Raw genomic sequence first — 17,823 nt, 5'->3', positions numbered from 1 at the left:
TTTGAAGTCAGTTTTTCAAAATTCAAAATGGCGGACGAGAATTAAAAAATTCATTGGATTCGCTCGAAAATTGTTACTCGGGGGGTTTCAGGGTCGCTGATTACGAATTTGGAGTTAGCAAATTTGATCATTTTTAAAAATAAGTTTTAGGAAAGTCCGACATTTGGAATTTAAAAAATTTGACTTTTATTTTTGTATTTACATTCAATCACTCCAAAATACTTTCTGTACCAAGTTTTGCAAAAATCCGTTATGATTTGATAAAGTTATTGAAGGTTTTAATTGTGTAATGCATTTTAATTTTTAACCAGTTTGATTTTTGTATTTATATATGATGCATTATTACATAATAGGTTTATTATCGTATTTTTTTGAGTTTTTATATAAGTTTAACAATTGCAATACTTTAAATTTATTTTCCCTAAGATTTTTCTGAAATACAGTGGCGTTCGTATTTACCCCGGTATTTTAGGAAAGTTGCAAAGTATCGAGGTAAATACGAACGCTAAGTTTCCTGCGATTGTAATTTATCAAAAATTTTTGCTACCCCATAAAATTGTTTTATGGAAGTAAAGTAACAACTTCATGCACCAGAATACAGGAAGTATTTTTTTTTTTTAAGAAAAAACTTATGTTATTGTTGAAACTTACTAAAAGCGTTCGGATTTACCCCGGTTGACCCTATTAGAAAATTATTTCTTTTGCGAATTACCATTTAACATATAATTTTAATTTCCTCTAAATTAGGGACGCATGATTATTCCCTAAATTTCAATTTCATAATTTTCAAGACATCGAAATTCTTATATTATCGAAATGTCATTTCACCTAATTTTTATATTTCGAAATAACGTTTAATATAATTTTTATTTTTTTCGAATAATCATTTATTCTAATTTTTAAATAATCAAATTACCTTTTAACATAATTTTTATTTTGACGAAAGACCATTGATTACCAGTTTTAAATGTTCGAATTTTAATTATCTAGATTTTTCATCTAATCACATTTCCATTTCGTAGAATTTTTATTGCTTCGAAATATTATTTTACATAAATTTCAATTTTCTTAACTTTATTCGTTATAATTGTTATTTTTTTAAAATCCACATAACCTAAAATTCACTGACACTATTTGCTATTTGACATAATTCACAAAACACAGAAAAATTTAAATGTCCTAAATTTTGTCCTCTTTTTCGAATTTTCAAATAAGATATGATCCAATCAACAGAAATTTCATTTCACCTAAAATATAACGTCTTAGTTTTTAAGCAGTTATTTACTATCTATGTGTTTTATATTATTTTGATTAAAATTTTCGGTAAAGAAGATGCAGATTCTACATAAACAAAAAAATTCTTTATCTACTTTACCGACAATTTAAATCAAAATATATAAAACACATAGATGGTAAATAATTGCTTAAAAACTAAGACGTGATATTTTAGTTGAAATGAAATTTCTGTTGATTGGATCATATGTTAATTGAAAATTCAAAAAAGAGGGAACTTATGTACAGTGACTATTATAAGCAATAAAGAGTTTTAAAAATTATATATATCGGTAAAACAAAATTTAGGACATTTAAATTTTCTGTGTTTTGTGAATTATGTCAAATAGCAAATAGTGTCAGCGAATTTTAGGTTATGTGGATTTAAAAAAAATAACATTATATAACGAATAAAGTTTAGAAAATTGAAATTTATGTAAAATAATATTTCGAAGCAATAAAAATTTTACTATACCCAAGAAGCACGTAATATAACCTCAATATCAAGGTAATATTACATGTAAGATTCGTAATATAACGTTGTAATATTACAGTAATCTTACAGTGATCTTAAAATGTCCGCCTCAAGGTAATATTACCGGTAATGTTACTGTAATATTACGCGCTAATATTAAGGTAATATTACAGTAATATTATACCGTAATATTAAGGTAATATTACAGTAATATTATGGGAACATTTCTTTACGAAAAATATCTACCCATCCAGGGAATCGAACCCCGAACTCAAAACACACGAGTCCAGAGTTTTACCAACAAGCCAAATTGACTTATAATATATTTACGTTTTTTATGCTTTATGAATAACTCAAATCAGTCTGTAATATTACTGTAATATTACCGTTAATATTACAGTAATATTCCCGGTAATATTACCGTTAATATTACAGTAATATTCCCGGTAATATTACCTTGAGGCGGACATTTTAAGATCACTGTAAGATTACTGTAATATTACAGCGTTATATTACGAATCTCACGTGTAACATTACCTTGATATTGAGGATATATTACGTGTTTCTTGGGTAAATGGAAATGTGATTAGATGAAAAATCTAGATAATTAAAATTCGAACATTTAAAACTGCTAACCAATGGTCATTCGTCAAAATAAAAATTATGTTAAAAGGTAATTTGCGATTATTTAAAAATTAGAATAAATGATTATTCAAAAAAAAATAAAAATTATGCGTTAAACGTTATTTCGAAATATATAAATATATTATTTAAATTATTATAAATATATAAAAATGATGCTGGTAAAATAATGTCTATTAATTTTTTGATACTTAATATATTATGCTTGAAGCCAATTAGACATTGAACCGCCTGTACACGCGCTCATATAAGTTAACAGGAATCGTTAATATTTTTGAGAATAATAAATATATATGTCCCCCTTCCAAAATGAACATTGAAGTAGGTCACCGGGACGAGCAAATATTCATATAAATATAACTATATATGTTGCTCGTTAATATATATCGTTATTTTCACCTTTACAATACTATATACAATCCCCCAACTGATACTTGATGTACCGCGCGCGAGGAGGGTACAAACGTTGAACACGTGTTTAATATTCTATATCGATTATAATTTTTATGTCTTGTCAGGTTTAAGGAGTCATTCAATTCAATTTCATATATATATATATATAGGTACGCTTAAAAGGTTTATACAAAACAAAAAGTAAAAATTTGGTGAGTTAATAGTTTTTTTAATAACAGCGTTTTTTAAAAAAATTGAAAATTTTAAAGTTACAAAATCACATCGTGAACCTCCTATTTTTAATAATTAATATTTTAAATGGAATAAAATTTTTATCATAATATTATGGTTAATGAACTCAGGGAATCATCGAGTTTTACATATACCTATTAAAATTAGATTTTTCAAAAATTTGGTCGCAACCACCAACCACATAGTACGACTTTTTGCTGTGAGGTTTCTGTAAGGATATCTGCAGGGTTTGTAAGGTTACCGTGTAAGCCTACAGTAAACTTGAGGTCATTTTAAAACTTCCGCCATTACAGTAAGCTTACACAGTAAGGTCATGGTAAGTTTACATGGTAAGGTTGTGGTATGCTTACACGATAAGGTTATTGTAAGCTTCCCATAAGGTTGCTGTAAGGTTACTGTAAGGTTACTGTAAACATAGAGTAATAAGAAAATATATTAAAAATAATTATATTATAAATTTTTTTTTAATAAAAAATTATATATATTTGGTAAAGTACTTCATGCACCGTTAAATAAAATTTACTGCGCAGCCTTATGTGTCATAGAAAACTACTGCGCATAAATATTAATAAAATTTATTTATTAATAACATTCTATGTATACAGTAACCTTACAGCAACCTTACAGTAACCTTACGGGAAGCTCACAACAACCTTACCGTGTAAGCTTACCACAATCTCACCATGTAAACTTACCACGACCTTACTGTGTAAGCTTACTGTAATGGCGGAAGTTTTAAGATATGACCTCAAGTTTACTGTAAGCTTACACGGTAACCTTACAAACCCTACAGATATCCTTACAGTAACTTCACAGCAAGAAGTCGTGCTATGTGGGCAGTAGACGAAAGTCAGTGGACTGACCCTACTACATTATATTAATAAATTGATAAACTGTGGTAAAAAAATTGATCTAAAACCTTAATTTATTAATATAATTGAATCCACATAAATAATAACATAAATAATAATAATAATAATAATAATAATAAAATTAATTATAATAATCATTATTATTAATAATAATGATAATGATAATAAAAATAATAATATTAATAATTATTATTATCCATATTTATGTTATTAATATACTAACTCCATTGTACCTGCGCATTATCAAAATTCTACTTGATTGAAAATGTCATTCTCTAGAATATATAGATTGAGGTGGTCTTATATTCTTTGGTTTCCCTTGGCATAAATTAATTTTTGATCGACCTCCCTATCAATGCCAATAGATTATTTTCACACACCAGTTGCTTAAGAAATATTACACAGATTAATAATGACACAATTGAACAGCCTGCGACCAAAAGGGCGAGGTTTTCATTGGCCCCTGGAATAGCTGGAATGCGGTAATTTATAGAAATTTGTCTAACATTCATAAAAATATGTAAAACATAAATCACAATTAAAAATTTTAATTTTGGTAATTTACGGAAATTTCCGCGGTAATTTATGGAAATTTTCGCGGTAACTTACAAAAATATATACAGCGCGAACGACTATTAAAAATTTTTATTTCAGTAATTTATGGAAATTTTCGCGGTAGTTTACAAAAAAATAAATAGCGCGAACGACAATTCAAAATTTTTAATTTGGTAATTTATGGAAATTTATGTGGTAATTTATGAACATTTATGTAATTATTTATTACTTATCTAAAGTTCAATGTTTAAAACAAATTTTTTTGCTTCACATTTTTTATGTGCACTTATAGACATTCGAGTGATACACGCCGTTCAATGGAGAAAAAGCCGTAACAATAATTAACAATTTTCAATCTGTTTCATATGCATGTTATTTATATTCACTGAACTAATACTACTACACTTCAGTTGACATAAAATATAAATAATTATTAATTTTATTGAGAAATATTTGAAGGCCCGACCATGACGATTCTGTGATTCCCTATGCACATTTGATGCTTTTAATGTGTGAAAAACAAAAAAATTAATTCTGAAAGCAGTTTCTCTCTTAGTAATTCACTTAGGAGAGCTTAATGTTGCTTTTAACTAATGGTGAGTGAAGATTCGATTTTATTTTTATGTAAAAAAATGCTATTTTATAAAAAGGCCAGACCATGACGCAAAAACGAGGGACAAGAATTAACACCAAAAAAATAAAAAAAAAATTTTTTTTTCACAATTCTACTAACATAAACAATATGAAACTATCAATAGTTTTTATATTGATTACTGTATTTTACTAAAAATAACATTTTTTTATATAAAAGTGGTACTGGGGACACACGGAAAAAATTAATTCAGTAGATTTTACAGAACTATCACGGAGTAGCGGATACAGTTCTTTACGAAACTGAGTGTTGTTAAATGTCACTAAATATTCAGGATAAACTTAAGAAATATTCAGTATAAACAATGAAATTTCTGTAGTTTATCCGAAAATATCCATCACATTTTACAAAACTCTGTTTCGTAAAGAGCTGTATCCGTTACTCCGTCACAGTTTTGTAAAATATACTGAATTAATTTTTTCCGTGCAGGTCATACCATGACTTTTTGGCACCTTAAAACAGCTTTTTAAGTAAAATTATAAACTTTTAATTAAAAACGACTATGGGCTTTTGTTTGTAAACATAGAAATTAGTTTTTCCCATTGGATTTATTGCAATATGTGCAATTGATTTTTTAAAAAATACTATGGACATTAAGTTGTGCGCTACGCGGAGAATCACCCATATATATACTATGTATCTACCTATATGTATATATAAACGTATATATATATGATTAGTCTGAAACTATGTATGTATTTGGAAATTTGTTCGATATTAAAGAAATCTAGAACATCTCATTTATTCTTGATAAATTTTTAAAAATACAATGTAAGTCAAGTCAATTGACGTTAGACACATTTTAGCACGCAGCTGTGGATTTAACACGTAAAAAATTAAGTTTTCTCATTTTTTATCGTATATTTAAAAATTATTGTTATATATTGAACTTTTTTTATAACAATATAAAAACAAAATTTTGTAAACTCTGATTAACTAATCTTCATAGCATATCAAATTGTTATTTAAAATAAATTTTACCTAATCGAATTTCAATAACTTATAATTAACATTACATCTAATTTTTGTTTAATCGAATTTTCCCGCTACATAATTGTCACGTGTCCGAATCGTTTGTCGTCGAATTATAAAAGTGCAAAAATTTGTAGCTGAATGAGTTTCCTATCTATGTCATTTATGGTTAATATTAGTATATCCAATAATGTAGATTTTAAATTACATACATTTCTTAATCTACTTTACAGGCTCTACTAATATTAAACATAGATGTCATAGATAGAAAGCTCATTCAGCTGCAAATTTTCGCACTTTTATAATTCGACGACAAACGATTCGGACACGTGACAATTATGAGGCGCGAAAATTTGATTAATCAAAAATTAGATGTAATGTAAATTATAAGTTATTGAAATTCGATTAGGTAAAATTTATTTTAAATAAAAATTTGATGCTATGAAGATTAGTTGCAATGCATATTCGACGAAATTTTATTTACTTTAATTTACGCAATTAGTGATTTTAATATTTAGGTTAGAATTAAATTCGAAAATAAAGAAATTATGATAAGTAATAATTAGAACACATTTTATTTATAACGAATAAGAAATATGAAAAATGACATTTAGGTTATCTTATAAATCGGATAAATAAAAATTAGAGAACTTTTCATTATCTACACGCCATTTGTCATAATTCTCGTCAACTAGTGCACCCTGCTCTAGTGAAAATTAACTAACTTTATAGTAACTTTTAATTTTAACTAAAATGTCACTAAATTTTAACTAAAGTAGGGTGCGGTAGTTGACGAGAATTATGACAAATGGCGAGTGTGGACAATGGCAACCCCCTAAATGCCAAACTCAGTTAAAAATTTTTAAGGCTGTTCTACAATACTCTCTTTACATCGGTAATTTCAATTTAATACTTCTTCAGAAAATAAAATTACGTAAGTCATGATTTCATGACTTCATGACCATGATTTCATGGTAAATTTGTCCTGATTAATTTTATTACCCACAATCAGTCAGATTGTAGACTTACTAATGAGGTTTGAGAATTTCGTTTCAGTATTATAAAGGACGAAGCAGAATAGATTGGCAAGTCCAAATTGTGAAATGTAAACAAACCGAAAATGTAAGCAATTATTGTCTAATTTATGGTCACCTTTTTTTAAATACAAAATACAAATCTTTCTTTCTCTATGCAAAAATGAAAAATTGATACATTAAACTACAGAATGACCATATCTTATTTCACTAATAACATGAATGAATTTTTTTTTAAATTAAGGTTAAAATTCAAAATTTACAGTATGTAAAAAGCGGGAACACTAAAAAAAGAGTAAAACCAAAAAAATTAAATCAAATTGTCTGAAACTCATTACTCAGGGGTTTTTAGGGTCACTGATGATTACGAATTTAATTCCAATTTTCAAACATTCATTTCAACTTTAACCTCAATAAACAAAAAAATCTGTCTATTTTTTTTTTTTTGGATTTTGCCATAAGACTTTTTTATTTGGGATTAAAAAAACAACAATTTCCCAAAGTTTAGTCAAAATTAGACAGGGATCCATTTTCTGTATATTTTGTGCGGGGTTCTTTAAGTGTGGAAAAAGAAAAGAGAAACTTACTTTTTCCGAATATTCAACGATGTCGCGCATATTTCTTGGATATCCACTAACAAGAAAAGTTTTGGCCTCTGGAGACATTTTCATTTCAAGCATAAGAACTTCTGTGACAGTTTTACTACTTAGTGAACCAAAATCTTCCATATCTGTGAAAAAAAAATCAAACAAATTTTGCTTATTTTTCTTTGTAAATTGTAACAGATTTTAAAATGCTAAAAAAATTATGATTATTTTTTGGATAAAAACAGAAAAGTAATGTTAGCATTTTTTTTTCTTTTTTTAAAAGAGTTTAAACGAACAAAAGGAGTACATCAAAATCGTGATATCATTGATTTTAATGAAACTTACAACAATGATAGACCTTGATATTATATGAATTTAATTTTCAAGTGAAAAGACCCACTATGTTATGTGTATCAAGAATGTGAATATATATATTTACATTCTTTTAAAAAATGAAAAAAATTTAACATTTAACATTAAAAAAAAAAGTATTGGAGAGATAAGATTTGATCCCTAGGCGTTAAAAATTGCTGTCAGTTACCTTACCAACTGCTCTTTTACCGTTAATCTAATCCTGAGTCATCAATTATACGGATTTTTTCTAAATTGTGGTCTTTGAACTTCCACTACTATGTTATAATATTATTATGGTTTTAATTTTCATCAAAATCGATTATGTCACGTTGGTGAGGTCCCCTTGTAAGTTATTAATTATAGTGTAACCTATAATTGTACCTGCTGTATCATTAGAATAATTTAGGGTATGTTCGAAGGGATTAATTTTATTTTTGTTTTTTCCTGAAAGGGGCCATCCATAAACTGTGACCCATTTTTGAAATTTTAACCCATTCACCCATGTATAGTACGTTGTTCAATTCATTAGCGCCATTTTTTCTTCTTATATATCTTTTCTCCCTCCCCCTTAAGGGTATGTGGGAACCTTCCACGTGACCTAGTATATGGAAAAATGTGTTTTGGTAGTCTAAAATTTTGAGGGATGATAGATTAGGGTACAAGGAATCTCGCTGTTCTCCGAAAAATACATAATTTTTAGTTTAATTATTAAAAAATGATGTTTAAAAAGTTTAATTTTTAAACGAAAATGAAAATAAACATGGTGGCGTATACACAGACGTTGCTTGAGTGTGTCAGTGCTCCAGTAAACAGCGCCAATTCGAGCAAGTGGCCAATAAATGAACTACAACTAAATACATTATTTTACTATTTATTGCTTTATTTTTTATTATTTTCGCGTTAAGTTATAGTAAATGAAAAGAATAGCGAGATTTCTTGTACCAAACTAAATCATTTTTCCAAAATTTTAACCCAAAATCATTTTTTATTTCAGAGAAAGTTTTAAACCACAAAAAAATGTCATTCGCCCACATACCCTTAATGTCAAGTAGTTTATGGATGTACCCTAAGAAACTCAAATTAATATCCGACTCGTTATTTTATAGCGACACTTTAAAATAATTTTTTAAATCTTAATAAATGTACTTTTTTTAAAAAAATGTTTTCTAATGAAAAAAATAATAACATTACGTCAACTATCTTGAAAGTGTATGTTATTCTTCTTTCTTTTATATAAAAATGTCTATACACACGAGGCTTTATACTCTTAGAAATTATGTATTTTGTTGTATGGTCTTTACACACTGATTCATATGCATATATTATGTGTATACCTAGTGAGAAAAAATAACTGTATCATTATTGATTTGAATATGTAATCGATTCTATAAACCTTTCAAAATGGATTTATTCTTTACTGAAGATTTGTTCATTTATCTACTCGCACATATACAGAGTGATGTTTACTTATAGACAATTTCATGTGAAATTTAAGTCGATCTCTTAAATTCGGTTTAATACCTACTATACTTTTTTTCTATTCTTTACAGAAAAAAGAGATACGTATTTCTTTTTTTTAATAAACAAATTAATTTTATTTAATTTGGATACGATTTTGTTTTTATTTTTTTCTTTTATAAAATGTACTTGGAAACCTTAAGAAGATTGTTTAAATAAAAGATTTTTTTATCTCTATTTTTTTCTAATTTTTCAAGTAAAAATTTATTGCAAATTAATTTTCCATGAGTAAAAGTAAATGATTCTGACAAAAAAAACTTTAAAAATTTATGTAAAAGCTTCTTACTATCTTACTGTTTGCAAATACATTTTAATATAACAATTTTTTTAAAAAATCGTATCTAAATTTAAAAAAAAAATTTGTTTATAAAAAATGGCTATTTTTTTAAAAAAATAAAAAAAAAATTTTTTTTGCAACACTAACCTCTAAAGTTAAATTTTACACACCAAAAAGTGTGTGTAAAGAAGCTCTTTTTAAAACGGTGTGTAAAGTGATTCACTTTACGCACTGAGATTTACTTTACGCACCGAAATTTTTCTCACATAATATGAGGATTGTTTTAGACCATACAAAACCACAAAATTAAAGAAAGAATTTTACTTTTATATTTATACACTACTGCTTAATGATATTTTTCCTGATCTTAGATTGATGTTTTTAATTCTATACAATCGAAATTATTCTGATATATAAGAAAAAAAATTTTGAAAATTTATAATTCGAAAATTTGTCACTTTTTAAAAAACAAAGAAATACGAATACCTTTTTTTCTCTAAATAATAGGACAAAAAAAAAATTATTAAACCGAATTTAAAAGGTCGACTTAAATTTCACGTGAAATCGTCCTTATACAAAAATATATAGGTATACATGTATAGAAAAAAATTTAATAAAAATATTTTCTTTTTTAAAAAAATTTCAATCTTACAACAATTGTGATCTAAATTATTTTTTTGAATATTTCTAATGTTAAATAATGGATATAGAGAAAAAATTTTATTTACATATATATATATATATATATACGGAGAGAAATAGATGGTAAGAACTTATAATCGTAAGATGGTAAAAAGTAGATGTTATCCGGTACCATCATTATGCTACTCGGTACTATCAAAGATGTTACAAAAAATATGGTTATGTTACCCACTACAATCAAGATGTAACATTGTACAATCTGGATAGTAACTGATAGAATCTAGATTGCTGTCCGTATATGTAAGATCAAATATGGTACCTGGTACTATCTAGATAGTACCCCGTACCATCTATTTCTCTCCGTGTACAAATTCAACTTACTATTTCCTATGACATATTGCTGCAACAGATCCGTCATATTGATGTGAATAACTCCTTTCCTCTCTGCCATTAAAGTATCACAATGTGTCACCTTCCCGCTGCCAGGACCCCCTACAAAATTTAAAATCATTATCATTATTGGAAAGATAAGGAGACAAAACTTCGACGATATATTTCATTTTTATATAGGGGAGAGTGATAAACAGTAGGACACTTTAATTTTCTGAAAAACTACTTAAAGAAACTCGACCAAAATTTAAATGTAAAATTTAACCGACCATCGGCCCGACTTAACCGACTATTAAGAAGTGGGTTTCTTATTAATATTTTGGCTGCCACAGTTTTATTAATCATCTTTTTGTTTAAAGTATATCCCAACTGGGATATTGCTAAATCACAAGTCATGTCAACCGACGATCCCATAGTCGGCCCAACTAGGGCGAATAAGGTTGGCCCAACTGTGGCTGTCGACCGTCATGCCAAATGGTCGGCCCAACTATGGCGGCCGACCGAAATTCGCACCTGGGACACTATCTCCAAAAATTTTAGCCACATTGATTCATTATTTACAAAGAAACTTGAAAAAAACTGTTTTTGACGTACCAGAGTAAATTTTTTCTTGAAATACAATGCTGATTTTTATATAGATAGGACAGTTTTAAAAAAAGTGTAATTGTTACTTCGTTTACTCATGTTTTTAAGTATAATATCCAATAGGGTTAGTCTACTGACTTTCGTCTAATAGTGGTTGCGACCAAATTTTAAAAAAATCTAGTTTTAATATATGTGAAACTCGATGATTCCCTGAGTTCGTTAACCATAATATTATGGTAAAAATTTTATTCCCTTTAAGGAAGTTCTCTCCCTCCAACGTCAGTCAAATCAATGACCATTTAAGTTTTCATTTGTATCACGTATTACTAGCTCAACGCTTGGCAACGTTGGATTATATTTCCCCCGTTCCGTTTCGTGTCGTCTGCTATTGTTTGATTTATTTTCGTTAAATAATAATAATTTATTATTTTAAAAATCTTAATTTTTTATAAGCAAATTCAAATTATTATTCATTATTATGAATCTTTGAAGAATATACTATTATATGTATATACTACTTATATTACTTTCAAATTTCGCGCTTTTTCTATACCTAACCTACAAGACGCAACGTTGCCAAGCGTTGTGCTAAGTAATTTCTGATTGTCAAAATACGGTGTTTTTTTAGAGAAAATAATTAATTGTGAGTCTCCTAAGCCAGGTCTGATCAATTTTATTAAAAGTAAGTGAACATTGGCTATTAAACTTTATGTATATAAAGTTCCAGTAATATCTTTTCGTCAGATTTTTCACAATTTGAGATTTCAAACCAAAAAATTCAATTTCCCATAAGAACCCGTGTTAAATGTGAAAAGAGAAAATTATTTATATCTTTTGTCAAAATCCACCTAGACCTCTAAAAATTTAACTACATCTTCTTTAAACCATTATCTATCAGTTTATCAAGTTTGATAATTAACTCTTCGTCATTTCTGTTTGCAAGAGAACTTCCTTAAAAATATTAAATATCAAAAGTAGGAGGTTCACAACGTGATTTTGTAACCTTAAATTTTTCAATTTTTTTAAAAACGCTATTATTAAAAAACTATTAAAAATTAGATGTTGGAACTCATCAAAAACATAAATCACTTTATTCTGCACAGAGGAACGAAAGAATTATTGCAAAAATTTATTATTTTTAGATGATATACGATTTTTAAAAAAATTTTATTTAAATATTCTCAAGATTTTTATTTACTTATAACTTTTTTATCGGTGCTCCGAAAAAATTGAGGTTTTGCACAAAGATTATTTATAATATTCTTTACCTTCTATTAAAATCTTACGAAGATGTTTTGCTTCGTTTTGGAGATATTAATTTTCAAAATTTTTTTCTTTAAAAAGGTTAATTAAAAGACTTGAAGTTAACTAACCAAATTCAAATAGCTACATTTTAATATATTTTTATAAAAAATGGAGCAGTTTGAATTTGGTTAGTTAACTTCAAGTCTTTTAATTAACCGTTTTAAATAAAAAATTTTGAAAATTAATATATCCAAAACGAAGCAAAACACCTTCGTAAGATTTTAATAGAAGGTAAAGAATATTATAAAAAATTTTTGTGCAAAACCTCAATTTTTTCGGAGCACCGACAAAAAAGTTATAAGTAAATAAAAATCTTGAGAATATTTAAATAAATTTTTTTTTAAAATCGTATATCATCCAAAAATAATAAATTTTTCCAATAATTCTTTCGTTCCTCTGTGCAGAATAAAGTGATTTATGTTTTTGGTGAGTTCCAACATCAAATTTTTAATAGTTTTTTAATAATAGCGTTTTTAAAAAAATTGAAAAATTTAAGGTTACAAAATCACATTGTGAACCTTCTACTTTTGATATTTAATATTTTTAAAGGGAATAAAATTTTTACCATAATATTATGGTTAATGAACTCAGGGAATCATCGAGTTTCACATATATATTAAAACTAGATTTTTTAAAATTTGGTCGCAACCACTATTAAGACGAAAGTCAGTGGACTGACCCAATAATTTAAAATATTTTAAGATTTCACAAAGAATTTTTATTTAAATAATTTCTCGCGATTGCTTAATTTAAACAATGGGACATTCAACATTGGGACAGGCAAAAATTTAAGTTTATGAAACGTGGATTTTGTTAACACTGATTATAAGATGTGTCAGCTATACGCATGCGCATTTATACTTACACAGCGATTAAGGCCTAAGCAGAATAGATTCTTGAACGGGAACGCAATCGTAAACGGAAACGTAAGAATGTGTAAGAGAAGTATAGCAAATATCTTTATTCTTCTCTCACCCATTCTTACGTTTCCGTTCACGATTGCGTTCCCGTTCAAGAATCTATGATTTTTTTATGCTACAAAACAATAAAAAATTCAAAATTTATAATTGTAGAAAAATAATATTTTTTCTTCCTCGTGGAGGATGTTTTGTAGTCCTTTCGTTTATAAAATTTTTAAAAATGGTGAAAACAAATTTTCCTCTATATAGAAACATGTTATATAAGATCCTGATCAATTGTCCGGATGTATGTATGTATATGTGTGTGTGGATCGTTTTTGTTTAGAAGATATCTTTAACAGGTTTTAATATGGATTTGGATAAAATTTGGTAGGCTTATTTAACACATTAATCTCTCAAAAATGACGAGAGGATTTTTAAAAATACCTTCAAAAAAAAATTTTATCGTCTTTTTTCCAAAAATCAAAAATTCACATTTTAGCTAAAAAATGTTGTGTTTATTTAAATTCATGTTCATATATGAAATAATTTTATTCCCTGCATTGAAACGAATTGGTTGATATATATATATATATAAAGTATAAATTTGATTTAAAATTTGGGAATTAATAAAAATTAAAAAATCGAAAATTCATATTTTAGCTAAAAAATTTTGGGTTTTTTTTTAAATTCAAGTTAATGAATAAAATAATTGTATTCTTTGCATTAAAACAAATCGATTCATATATATATATAAAGTATATGTTATACCCAAAATTAATTAAAATTTAATTAATTTAAAACAGTTTTTAACTCGAAATTTTTTAAATCAATCAATTGAATTGGAGAAATTCATCAAATTTTTTGTTTCACACAATGAGGAAGCAAAATGTTTATGAAATAAACATATAAAGGACCCCTTGTTTAATATGCATTTTTATATTATTATGATTACTTTCAGTAACCATAAAAAACAAAAAATATTTAATAACATACCGAGGATAAAAATAACTGGGACAGTAGGAACTTCAAATTTAACTGGTCCAACGTTCTGCATGGGAAAACTTCCATGTGGCGGTGTCGCCAAAAGTCCTGCTTCTCCTTGCCATCTTCCTGTACTTCGAGCATCGGCCTCGTCGAACACCTTTGATCCATTATTTCGATCTGTAACACAAATTATCAATAAAAATTCAAATCTTAAGTTTCAATTGAACAATTATATTAATATATTTCTGTTTCATATATGTATTAGAAAAAGTCTAAAAATTCATTCACTTTTATATAAATAATTGATACATTACTATTTTTTATTCAATTTAAAATGAAAATTAGTTTATTCTTATTCGAAAAATAAAATTGTTTTTTATTTAATTTAATTCTAAAAATAATGCTATAATATAAACGATAAATAAAAATTTAAAAATGCTGATTTTTAAAAGTAAAGTATGCGCTACATTGAAAACGAAGATTCTTAGGCAGATAAAACTGTGACACTATAATTTTAGTACGTCGAACTATACAAATTATGGAAAATAATTATGTGTTCGGCAATTGCCCATGTCCCACTATTCCCCATCTTTCCCCTACTTATTTTAATATTTACAGATAATGCATTAAAATCAATGAACATATGAATTAATTTACCTATATAGGGGAAAAAAATATAATTATGTATTATCAATGTCATTTATATATATATTATTATTATTTTATTACTGAACTTTACAAAATTCTCAATTAAAAAATTAATGAAAAAATATCAATTTTAACAGATGGTAAGAGATTTTAATTTTTTATGTAAAGATCTTTTCTTTATTAAAACAATTTTTAAGTTATAGAATTTATTAATTTCAAATAATAAATTAAATTCTTGTAATTAAATAAAAAAATAGAAAAATTCATTTTATATATTATATAAATTTTTTGTTTTAAATAATTATATTTTTATTATAAGCTTTATTTTTTTTTTATAAACAAATTAATTTTTTTTTATTTGGATACGATTTTTTTAAAACTTTTTCTTTTAAAATGTACTTGAAAACGCTAAGAAGATTTTACAAAAAGTTTATTTGAGTGTGCCTGATGAATTCGCAAGTTCACTCAAAAACTTGTTGCAAAATCTTCTTAGTGTTTACGCAAGTAAATTTTAAAAGAAAATTTTTTTTTAAAAAATGCTTTAAAATTCATTGTTTAAAAACATTAAAGATAAAAAATCTCATTGAAAAAAAAGTAAAAATTAAAATCTGTTAAATTTTGTCATTTGTCGCATGTATTTTAAACATGCAAATGTGACGTCACCGGTGTTTCAATAACATTCTTCTGTGTCATAAAATAGAATTCTCAAATCTAGTAAAAATCCGCGATTTATAATTAACGAGAATCGCAACTAAAATTAGATATAGTCTAAAAATAAAACAAGAATAGTTCTTGTCAGTATAGGGCCGTCGCATCATTTTCTTTAATTCATTTAGAAAGTACAGAAATCAATATAATTTAATAAAAATCGATCTTTAATAAACGTGTTATTTTATTTTTTTGTATTATTTTAATTTTTTTGAAATAATTTTATTATATGAATATTTTATTTAATTAATAAAATTTTCGCAATTAAAAAACTTAAAAACAATTTTGAAAAATGTACAATTTTCTGTATTATAACAATTTAAAATTAATAAAATAGCCAATTTTAAATAAAAAAAAAACCAAACTATATTTGAAAATATTTAAGAATCTCATTAATTATATTGAAAATATTAAAAATTTAACAATATATATATATATATATATTTCACGTAATAAAAGATGAATAATAACTATTCCTTTCGATATGACTCACGATCATTTCTGCGAATAATATATTGTAAATTACTCTCTATTAAATGTGTCATAAACTAAACGTATACACATATTATAATGTACGAGCACTTCCGTTAACTTTGATGAACCGTACATGATTATCTTTTGTTAGTTTGTTAATCAATAAATGAGCATAAAAGATAAATACATTTTTTTGCATTATAATTCATCTACAATATTTAAATAATTGTTTAAAATAATAATATTTTGAATTCATGTTTTTTTTTTTTAATTTTTCAATATTTTAATATGGAAATATTCCACGCACTATATTTATGCAAATTAAAATAAAATAAAATTGTTAAAGATTGTAATAACTTATAAATTTTAAATCTTTAATTTGAAATTCACACAGGAAATTTAACGAAATATTGCTCGATTTTTCCGGAAATGGTTAGATTCTTATCGTTTTGTATAAATGAGAAAAAGAGAGAAAATACAGTCTCGCTCATTTTCTTTCTCTTCCCTTGAACATACTTATATATATATAAAAAAAAGGTTCTTGCGTGTAGACACGTGTGAAATAAAATAAAAAGAATTTTATCGCTTTAGGGTTGATTCGTTTGGTGAAGGTGTTTTTTTCAATATATATTAAATCTATTTTTCCGGTCATTTAGAAGATTAGAAAACAAAATTTATTTAATTTTCAATTTTCAAATGAGCATAATATAAAATTTTAATAAAATCAGATTTCTAGTTTTTGTAAAATTGTTAAATAATTTTTATATTTTTAACATATAATTTAATGTTGTTTTAAACATTCTATATTTTTTTTCGCTAATCACGCAATAACTGCATAACTGATTTGTCGAAGTTAAACTTTTATCAATCCGTGAAATATTAGTGAATAATAAAACGTGACTATAAAAACCCTAAAGCATATATAGTGATCGATTTAATCGATTATTGCTATATAATTCCAAATTTAAAAATGATTAAATTTCAAAAATATTGATTATCCAATCAATGTACACGTGTTTATAAATTTATAAATTCGCATATATAACTCAACCCCTTTTTTATGTTTTAAATTAAAAAAAAAATTAATTTTTAAATTCTCTGCCAAAAAAAAACCCATTTTTTATTTCTTTAGAATTCCTTTTGCTTCAAAAATGCTAAAATGTTCTCAACATAGGATATGCAAAATAAAAATAAAAAGAGGGTTCCTAATTTTTTCTTTGTCTATTGGCACAAGAAATTAAAAATTAATTTTATTTATATGAACATGTTTTTTTTTATTAATTAATCAAAATAATATCTATCATATTTAATTTTTTTAACACAAAAAAAC

At 25.9% G+C, this 17,823-nt stretch overlaps 1 protein-coding gene across 1 annotated transcript in view; it reads right to left on the bottom strand.

Moving 5' to 3' along the window:
- The window catches only part of LOC127289381 (adenylate kinase isoenzyme 5), a 43,699-nt gene that overhangs the window by 7,963 nt on the left and 17,913 nt on the right, over positions 1-17,823 (bottom strand). The window contains exons 2-4 of the mRNA XM_051317293.1: positions 14,673-14,840; positions 10,879-10,989; positions 7,707-7,849 (exon numbers count right to left, since the gene is read on the bottom strand). Coding sequence (XP_051173250.1) covers positions 7,707-7,849; positions 10,879-10,989; positions 14,673-14,840 — 422 coding nt within the window. The remainder of the gene's footprint in view (positions 1-7,706; positions 7,850-10,878; positions 10,990-14,672; positions 14,841-17,823) is intronic.

The sequence above is a fragment of the Leptopilina boulardi genome, unplaced genomic scaffold, assembly GCF_019393585.1.
Source record: "Leptopilina boulardi isolate dan_hultmark-lab unplaced genomic scaffold, ZJU_Lbou_2.1 LbouV2_408, whole genome shotgun sequence".
In the NCBI taxonomy this organism is placed as follows: domain Eukaryota; kingdom Metazoa; phylum Arthropoda; class Insecta; order Hymenoptera; family Figitidae; genus Leptopilina; species Leptopilina boulardi.
This window is presented reverse-complemented; position numbering and strand designations above follow the sequence as displayed.